Genomic DNA, 19,684 nt, shown 5'->3' with positions numbered 1-19,684 from the left:
AATTTTAATACTTTCACATAAAACCAATGAACACGAACATTTCTGTCTTTTTTTTTTTTTTACCTGTAATATACTTTATATCTATGTTCTGTGTGTCTCAAGGGCCACTAATCCTGTACATTCACCGAGTGAAATGTGGAAGAAATCCAAAGAGAGGTAACTCGAGTCATACTTGTTAGGAAACACCAAAGACATTTTGTGGGTTTTGAGACAAGACGACTTCCCAGGCCCTGCCCTGTTCTTCAGTGGCTCCTCGCCACACTCACCCAAGTCACGCAGACCTGGCTAGCTGGGGAGGTCCCAGCTGACTGGAAGTTAGCAAATGTGACACCCACCTACAAGAAGGGGCAGGAGGAGGATCCAGGGAACCGTGGGCCTGTCAGTCTGACCTCATGATCTGCTTCCTCTTTCAGATGATCTTTGTACATGTTGTCATCTCACTGCACGTACAGGACAACCAGTTGATCAGGCTCGGTCAGCATGGGTTTATGAAAGGCAGGTCCCCATGGACAAACCTAATCTTCTGTGACAAAGTGACCCACTTAGTGGATGATGGAAAAGCTGAGGATGGTGTCTACCTAGAGCTACTGGAGACACTGGCTGCTCACAGCCTGGACAGGTCTACTGTTTGCTGGATGGCTGAGCCCAAAGAGCAGTGGTGGAGTTACATCCCGCAGGCACTGGTCACGAGTGGTGTTCCCCAGGGCTCAGTGCTGGGGCCGGTTCAGTTCAATATCTTTATCAATGAGCTGGACGAGGGGACTGAATGCACCCTCAGTAAATTTGCAGATGACATTGATCTGCTGGAGGGCAGGAGGCTCTGCAGATGGGCGTGGGCAGGCTGGGCCGATGGGTTGAGGCCAATTGTACGAGGTTCAACCTGGCTCAGTGCCGGGTCCTGCACTTGGGGCACAACAGCCCCCCGCAGCGCTGTGAGCTTGGGACAGAGCAGCTGGGAAGCTGCTGGGTGGGCAAGGGCCTGGGGGTGCTGGTTGGCAGCTGCTGAACATGATCCAGCAGTGTGCCCAGGTGGCCAAAGCGGCCAACAGCATCCTGACTTGTGTCAGAAACAGTGTGGCCAGCAGGACTAGGGCAGTGATCGTCCCCCTGTGCTTAGCACCGGTGAGGCCACACCTCAAATCCTGTGCTCAGTTTCGGGCCCCTCACTGCAAGACAGACATTGAGGTGCTGGAGCATCTCCAGAGATGGGTAATGGAGCTGGGGAAGGGTCTGGAGCACAAGTCTTACGAGGATCGGCTCAGGGAGCTGGGGGTGTTTAGCCTGGAAAAAAGTAGGCTCAGTGGGAACTTGATTGCTCTCTACAACTACCTGAAAGGAAGCTGTAACAAGGTGGGGGGTCAGTCTCCCAAGTAACAATCGATAGGAGGAGAGGAAACAGTCTCAAGTTGTGCCAGGAGAAGTTTAGACTGGACATTAGGAAAAACTTCCTCTCTGGAAGGGTTGTCAAGCACTGGTACAGGCTGCCCAGGGAGGTGGTGATGTCACTGTCTCTGGGGGTATTTGAAAGACGTGTAGACGTGGTGCTGAGGGACATGGGTAAGTGGTGCGCTTGGCAGTGCTGGGCTAACGGCTGGACTCAATTTTAAAAGTCTTTTCCAACCTACATCATTTCATAATTATATGAATATGGACCTCCCCTCCTTTAGCTCCACACTCATCTTCTTTCCTTCCTCTATCCCTAAGTCATCCTTGGCATCCTGTACCTGTAGTTCACGGGCCATAATGTGTGTTTTAGGAACATGTCATTCTGAATAGCTAATCGGCAAGAGAAGCACCAGACAAGTCACTTGAACACCTTCACGCTATCCTCCCCTCTGTGGTACTGTGCAGGCAACAGAGCTCATGTGTTTGTACCAAGCTTTTACAGGAGGGTGGAAGTAAAGAGGGTCCAAACCAACCTCTGTTATAATGGCTTTTTGCTCCTTGACTCTCTTGGCTTCTTCTGAACATTGTTCAAGGCTGAAGACTTTGGAGAGAGGCAGTGGTTTTCCGCTTCGGCACAGAATGGCTTGGCACGTCCCCACATTGGCCACCGTCAAAGAGAAGTTGCTGGCTGGATCAGCCGCATCGTGACGAATATAGCACAGGACAGCAGAGGAACCCAGCTTCTGTCCAGCCATGCCCAGCTTCCTGTTGGAAGAGAAGGTGTAGGAAGGCTCCAGACTCCAGTGACAGGCATTCTGGAGGGCTGCCTCACCCCACCTAACACATTAAGTGATATACCTATGCAGGTCCCACCAGGACCAGCTTGCTCACCGTCCTACCTGTGGGAGACCAAGAAGGTGTTGGACATGAACATGGTGTCTGACTGCTGTACCTCCTCCAGGAGCACATCGGCCATGGTGCACTGCAGCAAGCGCGGCAGCTCCTCATTCTTGTCACCATCAAATATGCCATACACAGCCTCCACTCCCTCTGCAAAGCTCCCCAGTGCCAGGGATGACACACACAGCCTGTTAGAAAAGCACACAAGCAAAGTTAATGTCTCAAAAGATTACACGGTCCCCCAAACCACAGCCAGCAGGCACCTTTCCCGTGAGTGCTGTTCTCACAGGGCAGCAAAGCCATTGTCCCTACAGTCACTGCCCCATGAGATGTACAGCTGCATTTTATTACTGGAACTCCTGAACCCTCCTTGACCACACTCAGGTCTAGAGGGCAGCGGGCACAGCCAGCAAGAGAAAGATAAGCATCTCTGCCAGGGTGGGAAGCAAAGTCCAAGTGTCTCAGGATAAGCGTGAAAACAGAGGGAAAGGACAATGCAGAGGCTTGAGTTACCAAGACTTAGCAAGAGATCTGGAGAGACAGAGGGACAGATGAGCTCCTGAGCAAAATGGGTCTTCTTGGGTCCTTAGCAGTGTACAACACCTAGCACCCTGAGAAGACAAAGTGTCAGCATCCAGCAGACCACAATACTCACTTATTTCTTTGGCCTGCCATCTCAGCTACTCCATGACTCCAGAAGGCAGAACTGAGCGCTGAGTCTGCCGTAAGGGAGGGCTTAGCATCAATCTTCAGTGTGGTAATGTGACTACAGAGAGAGAAGAACAGAAGTCATTCTCTCCTGGACGCTGCTGAATAGTTAGTGTCCAAAGGACCTTGTCCAGTCTATAGAGTTTTAGACAGCAGCCTGAAGAAAGAACTGCACCAAGGAGAGGAGTTCAGGGCCTTGGCCTTCTGGAGATGTCTGGCTGCTTATGCCAGAGACAGCTGGGAGAACCTCATACCACCTGAGAAACCGTTTGCTGGCTCTGACGATTTGGACCAAAAGGCTTTGCCCTTCCTACAAGGCCGAAAGCTTCAGCTGCCACAGGCAGGGAACATTACAACATTATCCAGTGCTGTGATACACACTTTACTATCCCATTTTCCATCCTGGGAAGGGTTACCCTTCCCTGTGCAGGACACTATTGGGTTGGCACCTCCATGGCTCACCTGAAGATGTCCAGTGTCTTATGTTCTAGCACCAGGTTTGTGTTTCCGCTCAGGTCCAACTCTTGCAAGGCACCTGGCAGTGCCTCAGGGATTAGTATTTCAGTTAAATCGTTGCAGCTCAAGTCCACAAACTGCAGTATCAAAAAAAGCACAATGAAAAATAAAATATTCTCTGTTCTGTCACAGATCTCTGTTCTGTGATCAGTTACTCCAGCGCTCCTTCCAAACATTGCATGATCCCACTACTGATTGTATCCCACAAACAGGTCATGAAAATGGGTCTGACCTATCAGTAGAAGAACAATTTATAAGCAGCAAATACTTAACAACCTGAAATAGCCAGGACTCCAGTACTGAAAGAATAGGTCATGCTGAAGATAACAGGTGGCTGCTTATACATACAAACCTGCCTAGCTATGTAACACTCCCTACTGTCTCAAAAGGTAAACCAGAAATACACAAAGTCAGAGACAGAGGGTAAAGATCAATGAGAGAAGAGCCATCTTTGTTCAACTCAGAAAGGCGACTCAGATGCATATTCTGTGCCTTCTTCTTGGGCTGATCAAGGAAAATGCCGGGATCTCCATTTTCTCTCCTAGCAGTTTCTCCTCATCCTCCAACCCAAACTTTCCCAATATCTCTTTACCTTCTCTGCAAGAATACCTGAATACGGGGCAGATGCAGGATCTCTGGAAAGATGCTGATTTCATTAGAATGTGCAATAAGCGTATGAAGTAGCTTGCAGTTTGCCACTGTTGTGGGAATTGTTTTCAGTTTGTTGCCACTCAGATTCAGTTCTTCCAAGTGCTCCAGCTTACCAAGTTTGCTGAAAGAGAAACAAAAGAATACTTTATCTTATAGGCAAGAACTTGTCACTTTCTGAACCTGAGATAAGGTATCCATAGACGCTGCCCTTTATGACCTACATTTCTAATTTATTGATAGGAGACCAAAAGTCCTAAGAGATGCTCCAGTAAGAGCTCAGGGTCCCCAAGCATGGCTTGTATCTATATACAACTGAAAGGTGCCTTCACCCTGATTTCTACAGCACTGAAGCAGAAGACTATAGTGTCTTAATTTGAAAATGCAAAACCCTCTAAGCTGTGTCAGTGTACTTTGGTGGGAATAAACAGGTTTACAGGAAAGTGGTTCTTTAGCCTGACTGATACCAGCAATAATCATGGCAAAGCTCGCACAGATGCAATCCATACCAAGTTAATCATGCTGACATGATTAATAAAAAAACCCTTAGATTTTTGTGTTAATATAAGTGAATGTGCTCATTTCTGTGAGACCACAAATTAAGCTGTCACAGAAGTCTATCAGTATAGCACTAGTTCTCTACTATATTCTAAAGAAAATATATTTGATACCCCAAAACTGGATTGCAGAAGATACTGAAAAGTAATAATGAATTAAGAATTCAGTGTAAGTCCTTCCAGTAGGGTTCTGTGGGGAGGCACTTTTGATTCAATGACAGTCAATAGATTAGCGATTAATAAGAAAAACATATACACACTCACCAAATTATACCTAGTAAAACTGGCAAAAAAAAATGGTGGAAACTCATTTTCAGCATATAGCAATATGAACTACTTGGTGACATGAACTCACTGCAAGAGCACGTGATTTAAATTAGCCAAGTAATGATATGCACATGGGAACTTGTGCAAGTCACAGTTACAGAGGAAACAACCTTCAGAGACATGGCCCTGAAAAAGGCTTGAGTCAGATGAACAGGCACTGAGAAAAGAACAGTGTATAAAGATGTTGCCAGAAGGGGACTCAAGCAGATGCTCATGACCAGCATTATCTGCTGATGATTTTCAGTAAGTGCAGTGTCCAAGTTCTGCTGTCTACATAGCCACAAAAGGATTGACAATCTGGAAAGGATTCAGAGGAACCCTTCCCACATTAAGAAACTAAAAAAGCTGAGTCTATTTATCGTTAAGCATAGACAGCTGAAGTTTTATTAAGCTATGCTTGGAAAATCATAAAATCACAGAATGGTTTGGGTTGGAAAAGACCTTTAAAGATCATCCAGTCCAACCCCCTGCCAGGGGCAGGGACACCTGCCATAGCCCAGGCTGCCCCCAGCCCCGTCCAGCCTGGCCTGGGACACCGCCAGGGATGGGGCACCCACAGCTGCTCCGGGCAGCCTGGGCCAGCGCCTCGCCGCCCTCATCATAAACCACTTCTTACTTAGGTCCAATCTAAACCTACCCTCTTTCAGTTTAAAACCGTTGCCCCTTGTCCTGTCACTACAGACCTTGGTAAAAAGTCTCTCCGTGCCTTTCTTATAAGTCCCCTTTATATATTGAAAGGCTGCAAGAAGGTCTTCCCAGAACCTTCTTCTTCTCCAGGCTGAACAACCCCAACTCTCAGCCTTTCTTCATAGGAGAGGTGTTCCAGCCACCTGACCGTTTCTGTGGGCCCCTTCTGGACTTGCTCTAACAGGTCCACCTCTTTCTTGTACTGTGGACCCCAGAGCTAGATGCAGTGCTCCAGGCAGGGCCTCCTGAGGAGCAGAAGGGGAGAATCCCCTCCCTCGACCTGCTGACCTTGTTTCTTTCCATGTAGCCCAGGACAGCTGGCTTTCTGGGCTGCAAGCACACATTCCCAGGTCACGTCCAATTTTTCATGCACCAGTACCCCAAAGTCCTTCTCTACAGGGCTGCTCTCAATCCATTAACTCCCCAGGCTGTACTGATATTGGGAATCGCCCTGACCCAGGTGCAGGAGCTTGCACTTGGCCTTGTTGAACCTCATGAGGTTTGCATGGACCCACTCCTCAAGCCTGTCAAGGTCCCTCTGGGTGACACTGGCTAGAGGAAAGGAATCAACTGCACCACAAAAAAATATCTGATACTACATAGTTTTCATACTAGAAAGACAGCATGATATACTGGTAAAAAGAAGTAGGTAAATAATTCTTGCTGTAAAATAAGATGCATGCTTACACAACTGAGAGCAACTGGAATAACTTTGTAGGAACACATGGGAGCTTCCAGTCTCTTAAATTTCTACGCTGAGCACAGATTTATCTCTATTTCAACTCCAAATCCTAAGCCTGGTGCATTAATGGATTAAATTATATGACTTGCACTGGGCAGTTCAGACAAGTCTGACTGAGGGTCTTCTGGCAAGAGTGAAAAGCAAAAAAATACAGCACAGCAAGCTGCCTGCCAGTAGCATTGAAGTTGCAAAGAAGTATTACCTCATCCCCCCCGCACCCCGCCCCCAACCAGGTGGACAGGAACCACTACAGCCAACAGTACCCTGTGCCAATCCCCCTTAACATGCTGTTCCTCGGTGTGCACGTAGGAATGGCAGGCTTTTGTCATCAGGCCGCAGGGAGAACATTTTGCTTTGACACTGATTCACATACAATTGCAGTAAGGCAGGCAACAGATCCTCCTGGTGAGCACTATCTTGCCCACCAGCCTTACTTATTTACCTTGCGGGGAAAGTCTGTAGGTTGTTGTTTGCCAGATGCAGGATCCGTAGGCTTGGGTGTCCCACCAAGACAGGGATGCATTGATCTGTGAGGTTATTATTGGTCAAGTAAAGCAGCTGCAGCATGCTCAGACTCTCCTCCCCTGTACATGCAGAGGGCAAGGACTCCAGGCTGTTTGCAGATGCATTCAGGTACCTGAGGCTAACCACAGCAAGTATAAAAATCAGACTTCACATCATCTAAACCACTCCCTTAACAGCAGGAAAAGGAGCTATACAAATGCCAGTGTGGACAGAGCAAAAGCATTAGACAAGAGGCCAGACAACACCGTGTAACATCCCTACTCACATTAAGATTTATGAGTCTACTACTGACTGATTAGCTATATAGCACTGTGGATGCACACAGCATTTTACAGTAAACAGAGCCTGTGGAGGGGGTGGAAGCAGACTACATAAACTCCTACTCAGTCTTTAAAAGAAGGGTTGACTCATGTCTGAACAGACAGTTACAAAGGGTTGTTCATTTGTAAGAGTCTCTCTTGCTGTTCTCCAACGACCTGATGTACTTTCTGCTGTAATATCTGAAAATCTGTATGGCGTCTTTCCTTTGCACCTGAATTTACACACTACTTTTAAAGACAAAGCTCTTCAGGCAGTAACATGATCTTAGAAACAGCTGCAACTGAAGCTAATTTTTGAGCTGGCTGTTGGGTTAGGCAAGCCTCTGTTTCCCTGTAATTAAACAGTAACATAGACCGATTCCCTCAAATCAGCTTGACGACTTCCCTTAGAGCACCTGAATAACCTCCTCAAAGTGCATGCCTCATGATCTCTTATGCAAATGGCACCTTGCAAGGACAGTCACACAGGCATTACTATCAGCTTCTACAGCTCCAGATGTTAATGCAGACAAAAGATGCTCACTGCTGCCACTCACTTCAGAGCCTTGACAAAGAGCGTCTCTGGGAGTTTAGTCAACAGGTTGTGCTGAAGGTCTAGCACCTCTAGTGGAATGTGTTCTAGAAGAGGTGGAAGGCTCTGCAGACGATTGTGCCCCATCATCAACTTTCGAAGACTCAAGCTGCTGAGGATCCTAGAAAGACACAAGGTTTTCTGTATCAGCTTGGTTCATTCCCCTCCACATCCAAAGTGAGAAAAGGTAGTATTTAATCCATTATGATTTAACTGTACAGCACAGAAAAATTAAAATAAACTGATCCATAAAATGTAAACAATGACAAAGCAGAAAACCACACGTGGTAAGGTGTCTCAGTCACTCTGAATGCTTGGAAGTATATCTACATTTCCCTCTGTGCTATCACAGATGAGTAACTTGTGATATGAGCCTGTCTATGTGCATATGCCCTAGCATTCACTCAGGCAGATAAAAAACATAAGTAGTGACAAAGAATGGATTTAAATGCCTTTTTTCACTTGTAAGCAGAAAGAAGTGCTCCCCCTGTGCCAACTTAAATTCAGAGCTTTAATCAGCTACTTAGCACTTCTGCATTAATTCTGAGGCTGTTGTCACATTCTCCAGAATTGCAGTGCTTATTGAGGGAAAAGGCCTCTATCCCCACAAACTGCAGAGAACTGCTTGCAGGAATTCTGAGAAAGGATATCTGGACATAGCCTAGAACCTCCCTGCCCATTTGTGTGAAGTGATAACTTGGGACTATGTTCTGAGAGCCCCATACAGAACAGCTTTGAGTAATTATACTGGAAGGGGGGAAATATTCAAATGCAGATACACCAATTTCCTTATTCAAGCTGACTTCTCCAGAGCTGGCTTGGGCATCTCCACTCAACACTGTCATGCACCACTTTGATACAATTATGGTTTCGGACAGCTGTGTAAGACAACTTCATGGTGAACTATACCACTTAATGCAAGGCTCTTCAAGCTTTAGTCTGCTGGATGAGCCTGATAAATGGCTGAAGGTCAACACCGGCGAAGTTCTAACTATGAACAAGACATACTTACAGCGTTGATGACAAATGAGATCCCCAATGGATACAGTAAATTCCAGCATTTCAGAATCTTTAAAAATACTTAAACTTCCTTTCAGAATATATTATTTCTGTGTCCAAATCTTGCAAGTTCTTTCTGCATAACATACTTAAAATTTGGTCTTTTTCACCCATTGGCATGGCTAAAATTATTTTCTAAGTTCTCATTATGGCATCCTCGTTACATCCTTTTCTTGCCTTTGATGTATATAGACCTGTCTCCGACATCCATTAAAATGTCACCACTAAGATCACCTTGTATGCCTGCCGCTTTAATTGCTTCAACCTGCTCTCTGCACTTCCTCACCGTAACCTGCCCTTCCATTCACTTTCAGTGTAGTTTACTCTAGACATTGTCTCATTCATTACAATCACCCCCCCACTAAACACACTTGTTAGGCTAAGAACATTTGTGCTTTGCTTCTTCCCGTGATGTCCCTTGGAGAAGTTGTTATAAATATCTGTAAAATTATATTAGTTCTTCGCTCCCCTTTACCATATTTCTGCAGAAACTGAAAGGGGAACAGGGAGAAAGGAGATGACTGATGACATGTGCTGAAGCTACCTTTGAGATCAGCTGTATCACATCTCCAATACCTCCCTATGAAAGGTAACAGAAGAAATCTGTGGGGCAATGCAAGGAATATTATGGCCTCACCTATGACCCGTGTTTACAGACACTATCTTAACACAAATAAATCACAGCAGTATGTCCTACTTCAGGTGCAAACAGCTGCAGTGGAAGCTAGAAGCACAGGATGAAATTACCTGGCCCCTGTTATTCAAGAAGCTGATTTGGAAGTCAGTTCTTTCCAGCATTTGAATACAGAGTGTTTTTGACACTGCACAGAAAAAGTGGGTTATATCTCTGCACAACAAAGAATAAAGCAACTGAAATAGCACTGCTTCTCTCTCCCAGTCAGCTCACCATAGAAGAAAGCTCAGCTCTGTATAAGAAGGTTTGCTGACCTTGACGGAAGCTCCACAAGGAGGTTGTAGCTTGCATCCAAAACTTCCAGTTTCTTTGCCTCACAGGCCCAGTCTGGGACACACTGCAGTTGATTGCTGAGAAAAGCAAGGGGGGAAAGCTAGGCAGCAGCACTCCATAGGGAACATACTCTGTTTGAACACCGCATGAACAGCAGTGACAGCCAAACCAAAAACAATAGGCAGAAAACAGACAACAGTATCCAAGCTAGTCACATGGAATTCATCTTATGGCTAGCTGTGTAATGCAATCTGAGCTGGTGCATGGTTGGTAGAAAGTACTGACGCAAGGCTCTGATGATCAGGCTTTTTTTTTATAACACTGACTTCAGCAGAACAGAACACCCCTATGCTATCCTGCTATCGTGCTTCAACCCAGAACTGAAGCAAAAGGTGATCAGGTCCTCTGAACATCCTGTCTTACAGGTCTCACAATGCTGTTCCAAGGGCAGACATGGGTAACGGAGCCAACAGCAGAGATCACTGGCAGCTACTTGAAATGTTTGCTCCACAGATTCCCACCATTCAGCCCAGTAAGCTGCCACAAGTTCAGTGGTTCCTGCTTGGCTTTTTTTGCTGGTTACAGCCTACAGCTGCAGCCAGTCACCTAGACAGGTCATACTGGTTCAGGGGGACTTCTGGTCTGGGACACTTTCACCATTGCTCAGTGTTAGACTTTCCACTTCTATTGTGAAGATGGAGTCTTCCCTCAATTGCTCTTAACTCTTCCAAAAGCTTAAAAGCCAGAAAATTTATGCAGGAAACAGCAGTGTCCAGATACTTGCTTTATATTCTGTGGTGTATCGTCACTTACTGAGAGAGTTCCAGACATGTCAGTTGACCAGGAACCGGATAAATATTGACAGCTGTCAGACCTGATGAAGTAAAGCAAATAATTATGATTTGCAGAGCTGCAGAGGGAAAACAGCACAGAGAAGCAGACTTGTTAACAAGTGAGACTCACAGCCTTACTTTATGGATACTCAAGGTCTCTACTCATCCTTCCCAAGACAGAGTTCACACTTCATACATCTGCCATGTGGCATTACAGCTTCTCACTATCCCATTTCTCCATCTGCCATGTAGGGCACCAGAACAAAGGAGAATTGTGCTTTTATTTGTGGATTTCCAGACAGATCTCACTGGAAGCTGAATTCCTTGAACAGTAACTCAATACCACAACCTCACCCTGTTACACAGCCTGTGCACATACATGCATATGTGATCCCTAGGAGCTGACCTCCAAAAGACCCATCGCGTACGGCCTCACTACTGTAACAGCAGCATATACTTTTTTTGCACAGGAGAGGGCAAAGGGCTGTTTCCCTTTCTTCCCAGGGCTTGAAGGAAAAAGGTGGCTGAAGAAGGCAGAGACGTACAGTTGCTGTTGGCATAGAGGGCCCGAAGGGAGAAGCCACTCAGCGTCAACTCTTTCAGCTTATTCCGCTCGCAGTGCAGCTGCTCCAGGCTGCACAAGGAGCTCAGATCCAGATCTGTCATCTGATTGTCTCGTAAATCCATATAAGTCACAGATTTGTTCCCCTTCAGTGTGTCAGCTACTGCTCTTTTCAGGTTGTTCAACCTAAACACTCAGAGATAAGAGTTAGAAAGTCAGAAAATCAGACACTGAACACTGGACATCAGTAAGAGAAGAAAGGAAAGGAAGAGTTCTGGTGAAGGCTAACACCAAAGGTGAGAACAGTGAAATGTGAGAAGCCATGGTAGATTTCAGGCAGCGAATACAAAGACTGCTATGTGAAACCATTTTACTCATTTCCCAATATTTAAGAGATTCTAAAGACCAGACTAGAAATGTGAAGCTGAGCCAAGGGACAGCTACTTTGCACTGACACAGGAAGCTAATGCAGAGACTCAATACTAGTCTGCCTTGTCACAGACAAAAAGTCCTTTCTCCCTTTCTGAGAGCTCTGCAGTTGGCAACCTGGAGAATCAGGATCACATCTCTAGGGTGGGGCAAAAAAGGGAGAAATCAGAGCTATGGAAGCTCATGGTAACAGCGTATCAAAAGAGGAAAACTAGAGAGTGAGCCACATTCAGTGACTTCAGGCATTGCTCGGCTACTCTTGCTTCTCTAAGTGAATTCTGCAAACACTCAGAAACAGAACTCCCTAAAACCTAAAGAATCAGCAAGAGGAAAAAATTACACCTATTTTATTGCAAAATGTACTAGAAGTTACACAGCTCCTCTGCTGTAAGCGGGAAGTAGCAATCTGGTTCATGTGCATAGGCAAGCTTCCCCCCTTACCTCAGGTCCACACTTTTGATGTGACTCATACGGTTCAGCACTGCAAGGTCCAGCGTCTCTAGCAAGTTCCCTGCCAGGGCTAGTTTGTCTAAGATGATGAGTTTCTCACAAATTGCTGGCAGTTCACAGAAGTTATTGAAGGAAAGGCCAAGGCAGCTGAGCTGTTGCAGACCTCCCAGTTCTTCTGGTAAGGATGTGAGGAAATTCCCATCGAGCCAGAAGGTCTGGAGACTGCAGCAGTGAAAAAGTGAAAGAAAAGAATTCAGCAAAGAGTAGTGAACATCACATTTAGCATTTTCAGTTAATTTCCTCGTATAGCTAGCTGGTCTCAGTGTGGCTATTTCTTAAAGGTACCTACGAGCTAATTTTATTCTCATACACATCAGAATATGTTCTCTTTGCATCTGCTGCCATCTTGCATTCCCTTGCCTTCTTTCTTGTTATCTCCTTCCTACATTCTCTTCTAATTTATTTGTTACATCAAATGGAGCTGCAGACACTCCTTTTTTAAAATAAGCTGGAGGAAAAACAGGCCACAATGAACCAATAGCTCAGTATCAATGTTTATCTAAAGGAATGCAGTAATAGTCTTGCAATTAGATTTACTTAAGCTTAACCTTTTATGCACTCTGGGTAGCTACTGGGGAAAATGGAGAAGGTTTTTACTCCAGCAAACACTTCAAGCCAAAATTTTCAGAGGGGATTGCCCAAGCATTTCCACACTAAAATCCTCTTTTTAACACAAAAAGCAAGCAAATTCTGTAGAAAGCTATCAAAACATACTAGTGCTGACAAAAATCACTAGACCTCTGTGAGATGTTGCCAGAGAAAAGTTTTACACAATAAATTCGAAGTTTTATAGAAACTGCATCTGTATGGAAAATATTAAATACAAATAATAAACAGAAATTCAGAAAGTCACACACCTCTGCAGCTGCAGAAAAATGTGCATTAACTTATCTGAGAAACAATACAATTGCCTTCAGATTGCTTCGTCTGCATCACGTTTCCTCACCTTCTCTAGATCAGCAGCTGTCATGTTTTAATAGTAGTGATAAAGGAATTGCACCTGAGACCGTCTGCAGTCCTGTAAGGCACCCTTATACTTTAAACTTGCATACAGTTAAGAACTGTGCAAACCCTTTTGTGTAAGACATTTATGAATACTGCAGCAATATAAACAGCATGCTCTGCTTGTACAAATAAGGTTCACACACTAGGCCTCTGAATTTGAGAGGCATGGATATTTTTCCCTAGTTCTACAACGCCGAACTGATCTCCACAGATGTTTTGCTGTACTAGTCTGCAGTTTCAGGAAATGCCCCTGACAGTGTGAGCTTTAGATAGAAACTCTTAACTGTTTTTATGTAAACATAACAATATTTATGTTTAACCAGTAAGACATCACCAAAATAGTAGTTTAAAAGGGGAAAAAAAAAAAAAAAAAGATGAGAACACAGGAAGGAAACAACAAGAAAGCAGGTAAGTGAATGCAAGATGGCAGCAGATGCAAAGAGAACAAGATGCCTTCACTTTTACATAACAATGGACATAAACCTGCAAGAAATCAAACAAGTCATCCCAAAGTAAAAACAAAACAAAAAAATGCCAAAAACCAAAGCCCCCAAAACACACCCCCCCGCAGAGAACATAAAAAGCTTAAGTTTACTAAACTTTAAGTTAGAGTATATTCATGTGCTTGGAAGTCTTCACGTTTACTCTAGCTCAGCAAGGTGGCGCCTGTGATTCAAGGCAGCGCCTATGACTCAAGGTATCATAACTGGCTGTTAAGTATATTCCTAGGCCACTCCAAAATGACAAAATCCACTAATCTCCTCTATTAGAAAACTGATTTACACTAATTTATTTTTACATAGCTAGCAGAATAGGCAGGAAGTAAAAAATGATGAACCATAACTCGCTATATACCAGTGACTTAAAACGGCAACTATATAAACACACTGTAGTATCTTAATTTTCAAGGAAAACCAAATCTTATTGGACATCTTGGTTCTCAACCTTCTGCTGGGGTCAAATACATCATTCAGTGTCCATGGACAGACCAGGCTGCCCCAGCACCCATACTTTCATTAACAGTACCTCCACGACAGCTGAGCTCAAGCAAAGCACCAAGGATGTTTATGACCACAGATAAAAAGAATATACTTACTTCAACAGTTTGCCAATCTGGCTCGGCAAGTAACGAAGTCCGTTACAGGAAATATTAAGCTCTGTCAGAGTAGAGATCTCACACAGTGATACAGGAAACTCTCCAAGTCTATTATGAGACAGGTTCAGGCTCTTCAACTGAGAAAACCTATTGGTAAGAATACTAGTTAATTCACAGGCCTCCATGGTCTCAAAGCAAAAAGCATACAAAACCAGTTATAAAGAGTTTTGAAGTCTTCGTACACTGGCGATACAGTCAGCTAACTCATTATGGGAGCTTCTGAACAATTTTCTTTTAAGTCACTGATATTTTGTATCTCAGTGGTAATGCTGAAAGTGATCAAAATACCATGGTTTTACTGCAAAGACTGGCAACAACCTTTTACCCTGACAGGCTTCCTCCTACTGACCTTTTCTAAGATTAAGGAGACCAAAAATACTCCATTAAAAAATTTACCTTCAAAGAATTATGTAGAGTAACAGTCTACAATTATGCAGCTTGGGAAAACACGAGCTGAAAACATTAACTTGGACTATTCTGAGAATAAAACAGAAGGGGGAATACCCTTTTCCAGCTAGGCACAGCAGAAGGCCTAGCACAGCTGTAAAAAGGAAAACCAGGAAAGCGCTGCCTTCACCCTGGGAAGCCCAAGACCATGGGCTTTTTCCATGTGTGAAGTGCTGCTTGCTTGGCAGACTGTACCACACAGGTAGTGCCAAGCAAGCACTGATGCAGCCCTCACAGTCACTGCAGTCCCACGTGCCTAAGAGGTGGTTGCCTATTCCAGCTCCTTTTACCACTGTGCTAGGTGCAAATAGATAAAGAAATCAATCATGGGCTGAGGTCATATGCAAAAGGTTCTTCTCAAAGAGTTCCTCTTTCTACAGGAAACAAAAGTATTTCTCCCCAAGTAATAACCTTCTCATCCCAAACCGGAACCATTAATACAGTGGGGAAACTAATATACACAATTTATGACACAACTGCAAACCTAATGTAAGGTACCAGAGAAGTACTTCTTGGAAACATACAGTTCATTTATCTGCTCCACCCACCATACTTTTTACTAGGCCATGGTAAGTAGCTCTTACTTTGAAGCAAATGTTTTAATATAGATAACAAATCCAAGGTTAATTAGCTCGAGGGAGAATATTACTTCTAGCTTGAGATGTCCTGAACTGTAAGACTGAAAGGTTTTGGATTTTGTTCTTTATAGTGACTCCTTTTTCAGATTCAGAATACTTGGAATGATCTGTGTAGGAACTTATATTTCTCCATTTTGCTTTATAATCGTGGGGAAGGGGGTGTTGTTTTTTCTAAAAGAAGGAGCATATTTAATACTTGGACATGGGTGGTTTGCTTTGAGGAAGCACCCTGCCATATAAAAAAGGGCATAGGCATGTAATGTTTCCTGCAGCCACAGACTCTTTTGCAATGCAACTGGAAGTTAAAGAGAAATATACTGGTAATAGCTTTCCTAAAGGGAACATATTGTATGATGCAAAGATCTCACAATGATACGAAAATCACAAACTTGTACACAGAACTTCACAACAATGATGGAAAAGTAGGAAACAAGAGGGTAAACCTACATATTTGAACTCTCTCATTAACTGGTTCAACTTTAAGAGATTTAGGGCAGATCACAGTTCTCAGGTTTTGGAGTCAGAAATCGCTTTAATGAAACTGCTTTCTCTGGAGTTCTGCAACTTTTCTTTGGCACTCTGGATTTTTCTATGGCACCTGTCCTTAACACCAAGCAGCTCTTTTTCTCTTATTAGCAGAGTGTGGTGAGAAGCTGCCCTGAGAGGCATGACATTAAATGTGACAGCATAACCAATTTTTAGAATTCACTCCTCTGCAACAATATCAAAGCAAACACAAAAGGGGCATTACATTTTCCAAAAGCTCGAGAGAAACTGATACATGACACAGCTTGGTCTGAGACTCCTCGAGCAGACAGTCATTCAATAGGGAGGACAATACTCAAAAGTCTTTTGAGTTCTCCTTCTGTCCCTTCTCCTTTGCCCCAACATTCTTGAACAGTAGGGATGTGGGAATGGAATGCAAACCCAACTCTCAAGTTGTACCCATGAACCATATATTATATGGAACAAGGATTCTGAAATTGTTATGGCTCCTCAAGTTTTGGTCTATGCTTTTACAGCATATATTGAGATTACAGCAAAGAGGTATGGAAACATCGCAACAAATCCTCAATGGGATGTCCAACCTCTGTTCAGCAGCCCAAACTGGTGCTGGCCTGAAATATTCCCAGTTTCATGTAATGTCCTGCTCTGCCACCAAAGCATCCCAGTACAACTCTGTACCAACTAGCTATAATGGTGATAATAGACATGCATATGTATACACATGCATATGCACACATGTGCACACACACTTATAAAAGATTAGACTTAATAAAGTTTTCCAGAAAAGGGAGATACTTGAAAGGCAGTAAGTTACATCTCCTAGATTATTTTTTATGTAACAGAACAGGTGGGGTTATTTAATTTCCTTTGTTTAACATTTCCCTTTTAGTTAATTATTTTTGTTCCATTATTACAAATTATAGCTAGTTAGACTCCTAGAGCTTGAAAGACTTCCTCAGAGAAAGAGATCTGATCATTGCAAAAAATTCCGCTATTTGGAATTGTGAGTCTCTAGGCATTGATGACACCTACTGCAAGTGAGCAAGTTTCTTTATTTGGGGTTTTGTCCTGATAAACATCCTAAAAACCTCCGAAATAAAATCTTTTCAAATGGCAATGAGCAGCCTTACGTGGGCTACCTAATGCTACCTGTTTATTCAAGATTGTGTGAAGTGAGGGCTTCTTTTATGGCTTTTGTTTGTTTGAGGATTTCAGCTTCATCAGACATAGTCACTGCCAGGAAAAGAGTTGAGTTTCTGACATGTGAGATCTCTTGTTGACTACATGCAAGGTCAAAAGAAATTTCATGCCCCTTTGCTGATCCTGTGAACCAAGGATACCGCATTTTAGAAAACGAAGTTCTGGTAAGGTTTTCAACATCACACAATGTATTTGAAGAAAGTAGTAGAAAGCAAAATCTTGAATTACTGTAAGCAGCTGTTTCAGTAATAGAACCTACTACAATTCAGTAGTTACAAAACATTTAAATAACTATGGAATTAAAATAAGACCAGACTAGACTCTGGCTCTCAACAAAATGCAAAGAATTCTCACAGATGTGCAATTTTTTCCCCCTGTGTGTACCCTCATGGATATCTGGGTATCTCATTACCTGTAGGAAGAAAAATAACCTGGTAACAGGCCCCTAGAAATAAAGAAAACAAAAACACAACAAAAAAACCCCAAAACAAAACAAAAACCCTGCAGTTTTGCAATTTCTCTAAATGCATTATGCCTTAAGAAAAGTGTGTTACCACCACAAAGCCATTTGAAAATATTGCTACAGGCTTCCTAACTGCTTTTGAAATTAATAGAGCAACTCCTTGAAATCTTTTTAGTATGGCTAGCGTAGGTATCAACAGACTAATCTTCCTCTAGATTTTTTTTTTCAAGAATTAACTTTAAAATATTTTTGTAAGACCCCTTCACTTACATAAAGTGACTACATCATGCTTCCATACCATGACACAACTGCTACTCTTTTAAAAGCAGATTGCTACAAGTTTCAAAAGCAAAGCTGGAGTCTCACAGGCCCTCTGCCAATTCCAAATGCACGTCGAGAACTTCAGAAAATGGGCTTTTTCAGACCTGCAGTGCTTACCCACAATAGCAGCATTATGTTTTCCCTCACCTTTTATTTTATACCCAAAATGTTTTTAGGAAGCAGCCTTATATTACTATTGCATCTTGTCCATACAAATGGCATATTGCTCCACAAGGCTCATCTCAGATCAAACTTAGCACAAAGAATCCATGGAAGGGAGTTCATGAATACTGTAAATTGCTGGAGGCTTATGCCTGCCTGTGCTGTTCAGTTCTGCTTCCTAGCCCCCTCATTCGTTAGAGATTCCTGAAGATCAGTCTTTTTACCACCCCCACGAGAACCGGCAATAGACTCCCCCTCCTCTTCATCCCTGGATGCACATGTCAAGAAATACAAATGTCAAAGAAAAATAATTCTTTGTGGACCTGCAAAGAGAGTCAAGACTCCCTGCTCCACTTGATCTCATAAAATTGTGTCGTAGGTTGAGGTAGATGATGTCTTGACTGTAGAATAGGTGCTCGGGTAGTTCCTCAAGGCTGTAGCATGACAGATCAACCATGCTAAGTCGCATAGACACAACCTGAAAAGGAGGAAAAGCTGCAGCTGTGCAACAATTTTTCTCTGGAAGTCTACTGGAAGGCCAAAGAATGCAAATAGTAACCAATGTGCAAGAACATGAAAAAACCTCCCTGCACCCATCAGGGAGAGCCCATGCAGGAAACTGAGTCTATGGGGTATGAGTTCACATCATTTGCTACTATTGTTTCTGCAAGCCCCCTGAGAAGGATGCATATCTGGGTATGAACACACAGTAAGCCTTGCTCTGTATGTGTAATGGGTGCTGCCTAAAAGCTAGACATAAGAGTGCCAGCCTAATGGAGGAAACCATATTTTTGGCTGAGGAAACTGCTGAGGAAGCATAATCTCTTGAGTGCCTTCCAGAGATGCAAGCAGCAACAGGAAGCAGTTTACTTTCCAGTTCAGTCCTTAAAGGTTTACAGGACCTCTGCTTCACCTAGCTACTTCTTCCAGCTTTCTTTTGTTAGTTTGTTCAGGGCATATTAGAAGCATGACCTGTTATGATGAAAAAGTTTCACAAATTACGGTTTTGCAACATTTCATAAAGTCTCTGCAAATATCAGATCTCCTTTCATTAAGTATGCTTTGTTTCAATGTCTCTCGCGCTTCATTCCAGATTTCATGACCTGCTTTATGCTGAACTCATTTCCTATTTCATAATATTTTTTTTATATATATATATATATATATATGGTCAAAGCATGGCTTAGCATTAAGCTATTGCCATCCAATTGTACTTTAATGCACAATAAGGATGCAGCTCTGAACAAACTACACCTGTCTTGCTGACCTGTGATCTCCATGTTAACTCAAACCTATCGGGGTAGCTCTGTGGCAGTCCAGGCAGATTTAAGTATGGCAACAGGTGCAATTTATACCTTTCCATGACTGTAAAGTCAGCTAGTCCCTGTGGTTTGCTCTAGTGATCTATGATTAGCTATCTCAGTAGGTGCAGCAGGGGTGAAAAAAAATGCAGAACTACTACTCAACATTGTTGCCCAGGCAGAGACAGAAGAGAAGGCTAAAAGAAAAACTCTGTAGTCCTGAGCATGTAAGAAATT

At 43.5% G+C, this 19,684-nt stretch overlaps 1 protein-coding gene across 8 annotated transcripts in view; it reads right to left on the bottom strand.

The window, feature by feature from the left end:
• The window catches only part of PHLPP2 (PH domain and leucine rich repeat protein phosphatase 2), a 40,950-nt gene that overhangs the window by 6,235 nt on the left and 15,031 nt on the right, over positions 1 to 19,684 (bottom strand). For 5 of the 8 annotated variants that reach the window (XM_055726565.1, XM_014277889.3, XM_014277899.3 and 2 more), the window contains 13 exons: positions 18,470 to 18,624; positions 14,349 to 14,495; positions 12,179 to 12,409; positions 11,292 to 11,494; positions 10,727 to 10,787; positions 9,895 to 9,990; positions 7,853 to 8,008; positions 6,914 to 7,114; positions 4,120 to 4,282; positions 3,457 to 3,587; positions 2,942 to 3,052; positions 2,286 to 2,474; positions 1,920 to 2,151 (listed from right to left, as the gene is read on the bottom strand). In XM_055726565.1, the coding sequence (XP_055582540.1) occupies positions 1,920 to 2,151; positions 2,286 to 2,474; positions 2,942 to 3,052; positions 3,457 to 3,587; positions 4,120 to 4,282; positions 6,914 to 7,114; positions 7,853 to 8,008; positions 9,895 to 9,990; positions 10,727 to 10,787; positions 11,292 to 11,494; positions 12,179 to 12,409; positions 14,349 to 14,495; positions 18,470 to 18,624 (2,076 nt within the window). Of the gene's footprint in view, positions 1 to 335; positions 524 to 1,919; positions 2,152 to 2,285; positions 2,475 to 2,941; positions 3,053 to 3,456; positions 3,588 to 4,119; positions 4,283 to 6,913; positions 7,115 to 7,852; positions 8,009 to 9,894; positions 9,991 to 10,726; positions 10,788 to 11,291; positions 11,495 to 12,178; positions 12,410 to 14,348; positions 14,496 to 18,469; positions 18,625 to 19,684 lie in introns of those variants that run through there. The other 3 variants (XR_008735089.1, XR_008735090.1, XM_055726567.1) reach the window with 3 other exon arrangements.

The sequence above is a fragment of the Falco cherrug genome, chromosome 14 (genome assembly GCF_023634085.1).
Source record: "Falco cherrug isolate bFalChe1 chromosome 14, bFalChe1.pri, whole genome shotgun sequence".
In the NCBI taxonomy this organism is placed as follows: Eukaryota; Metazoa; Chordata; class Aves; order Falconiformes; family Falconidae; genus Falco; species Falco cherrug.
This window is presented reverse-complemented; position numbering and strand designations above follow the sequence as displayed.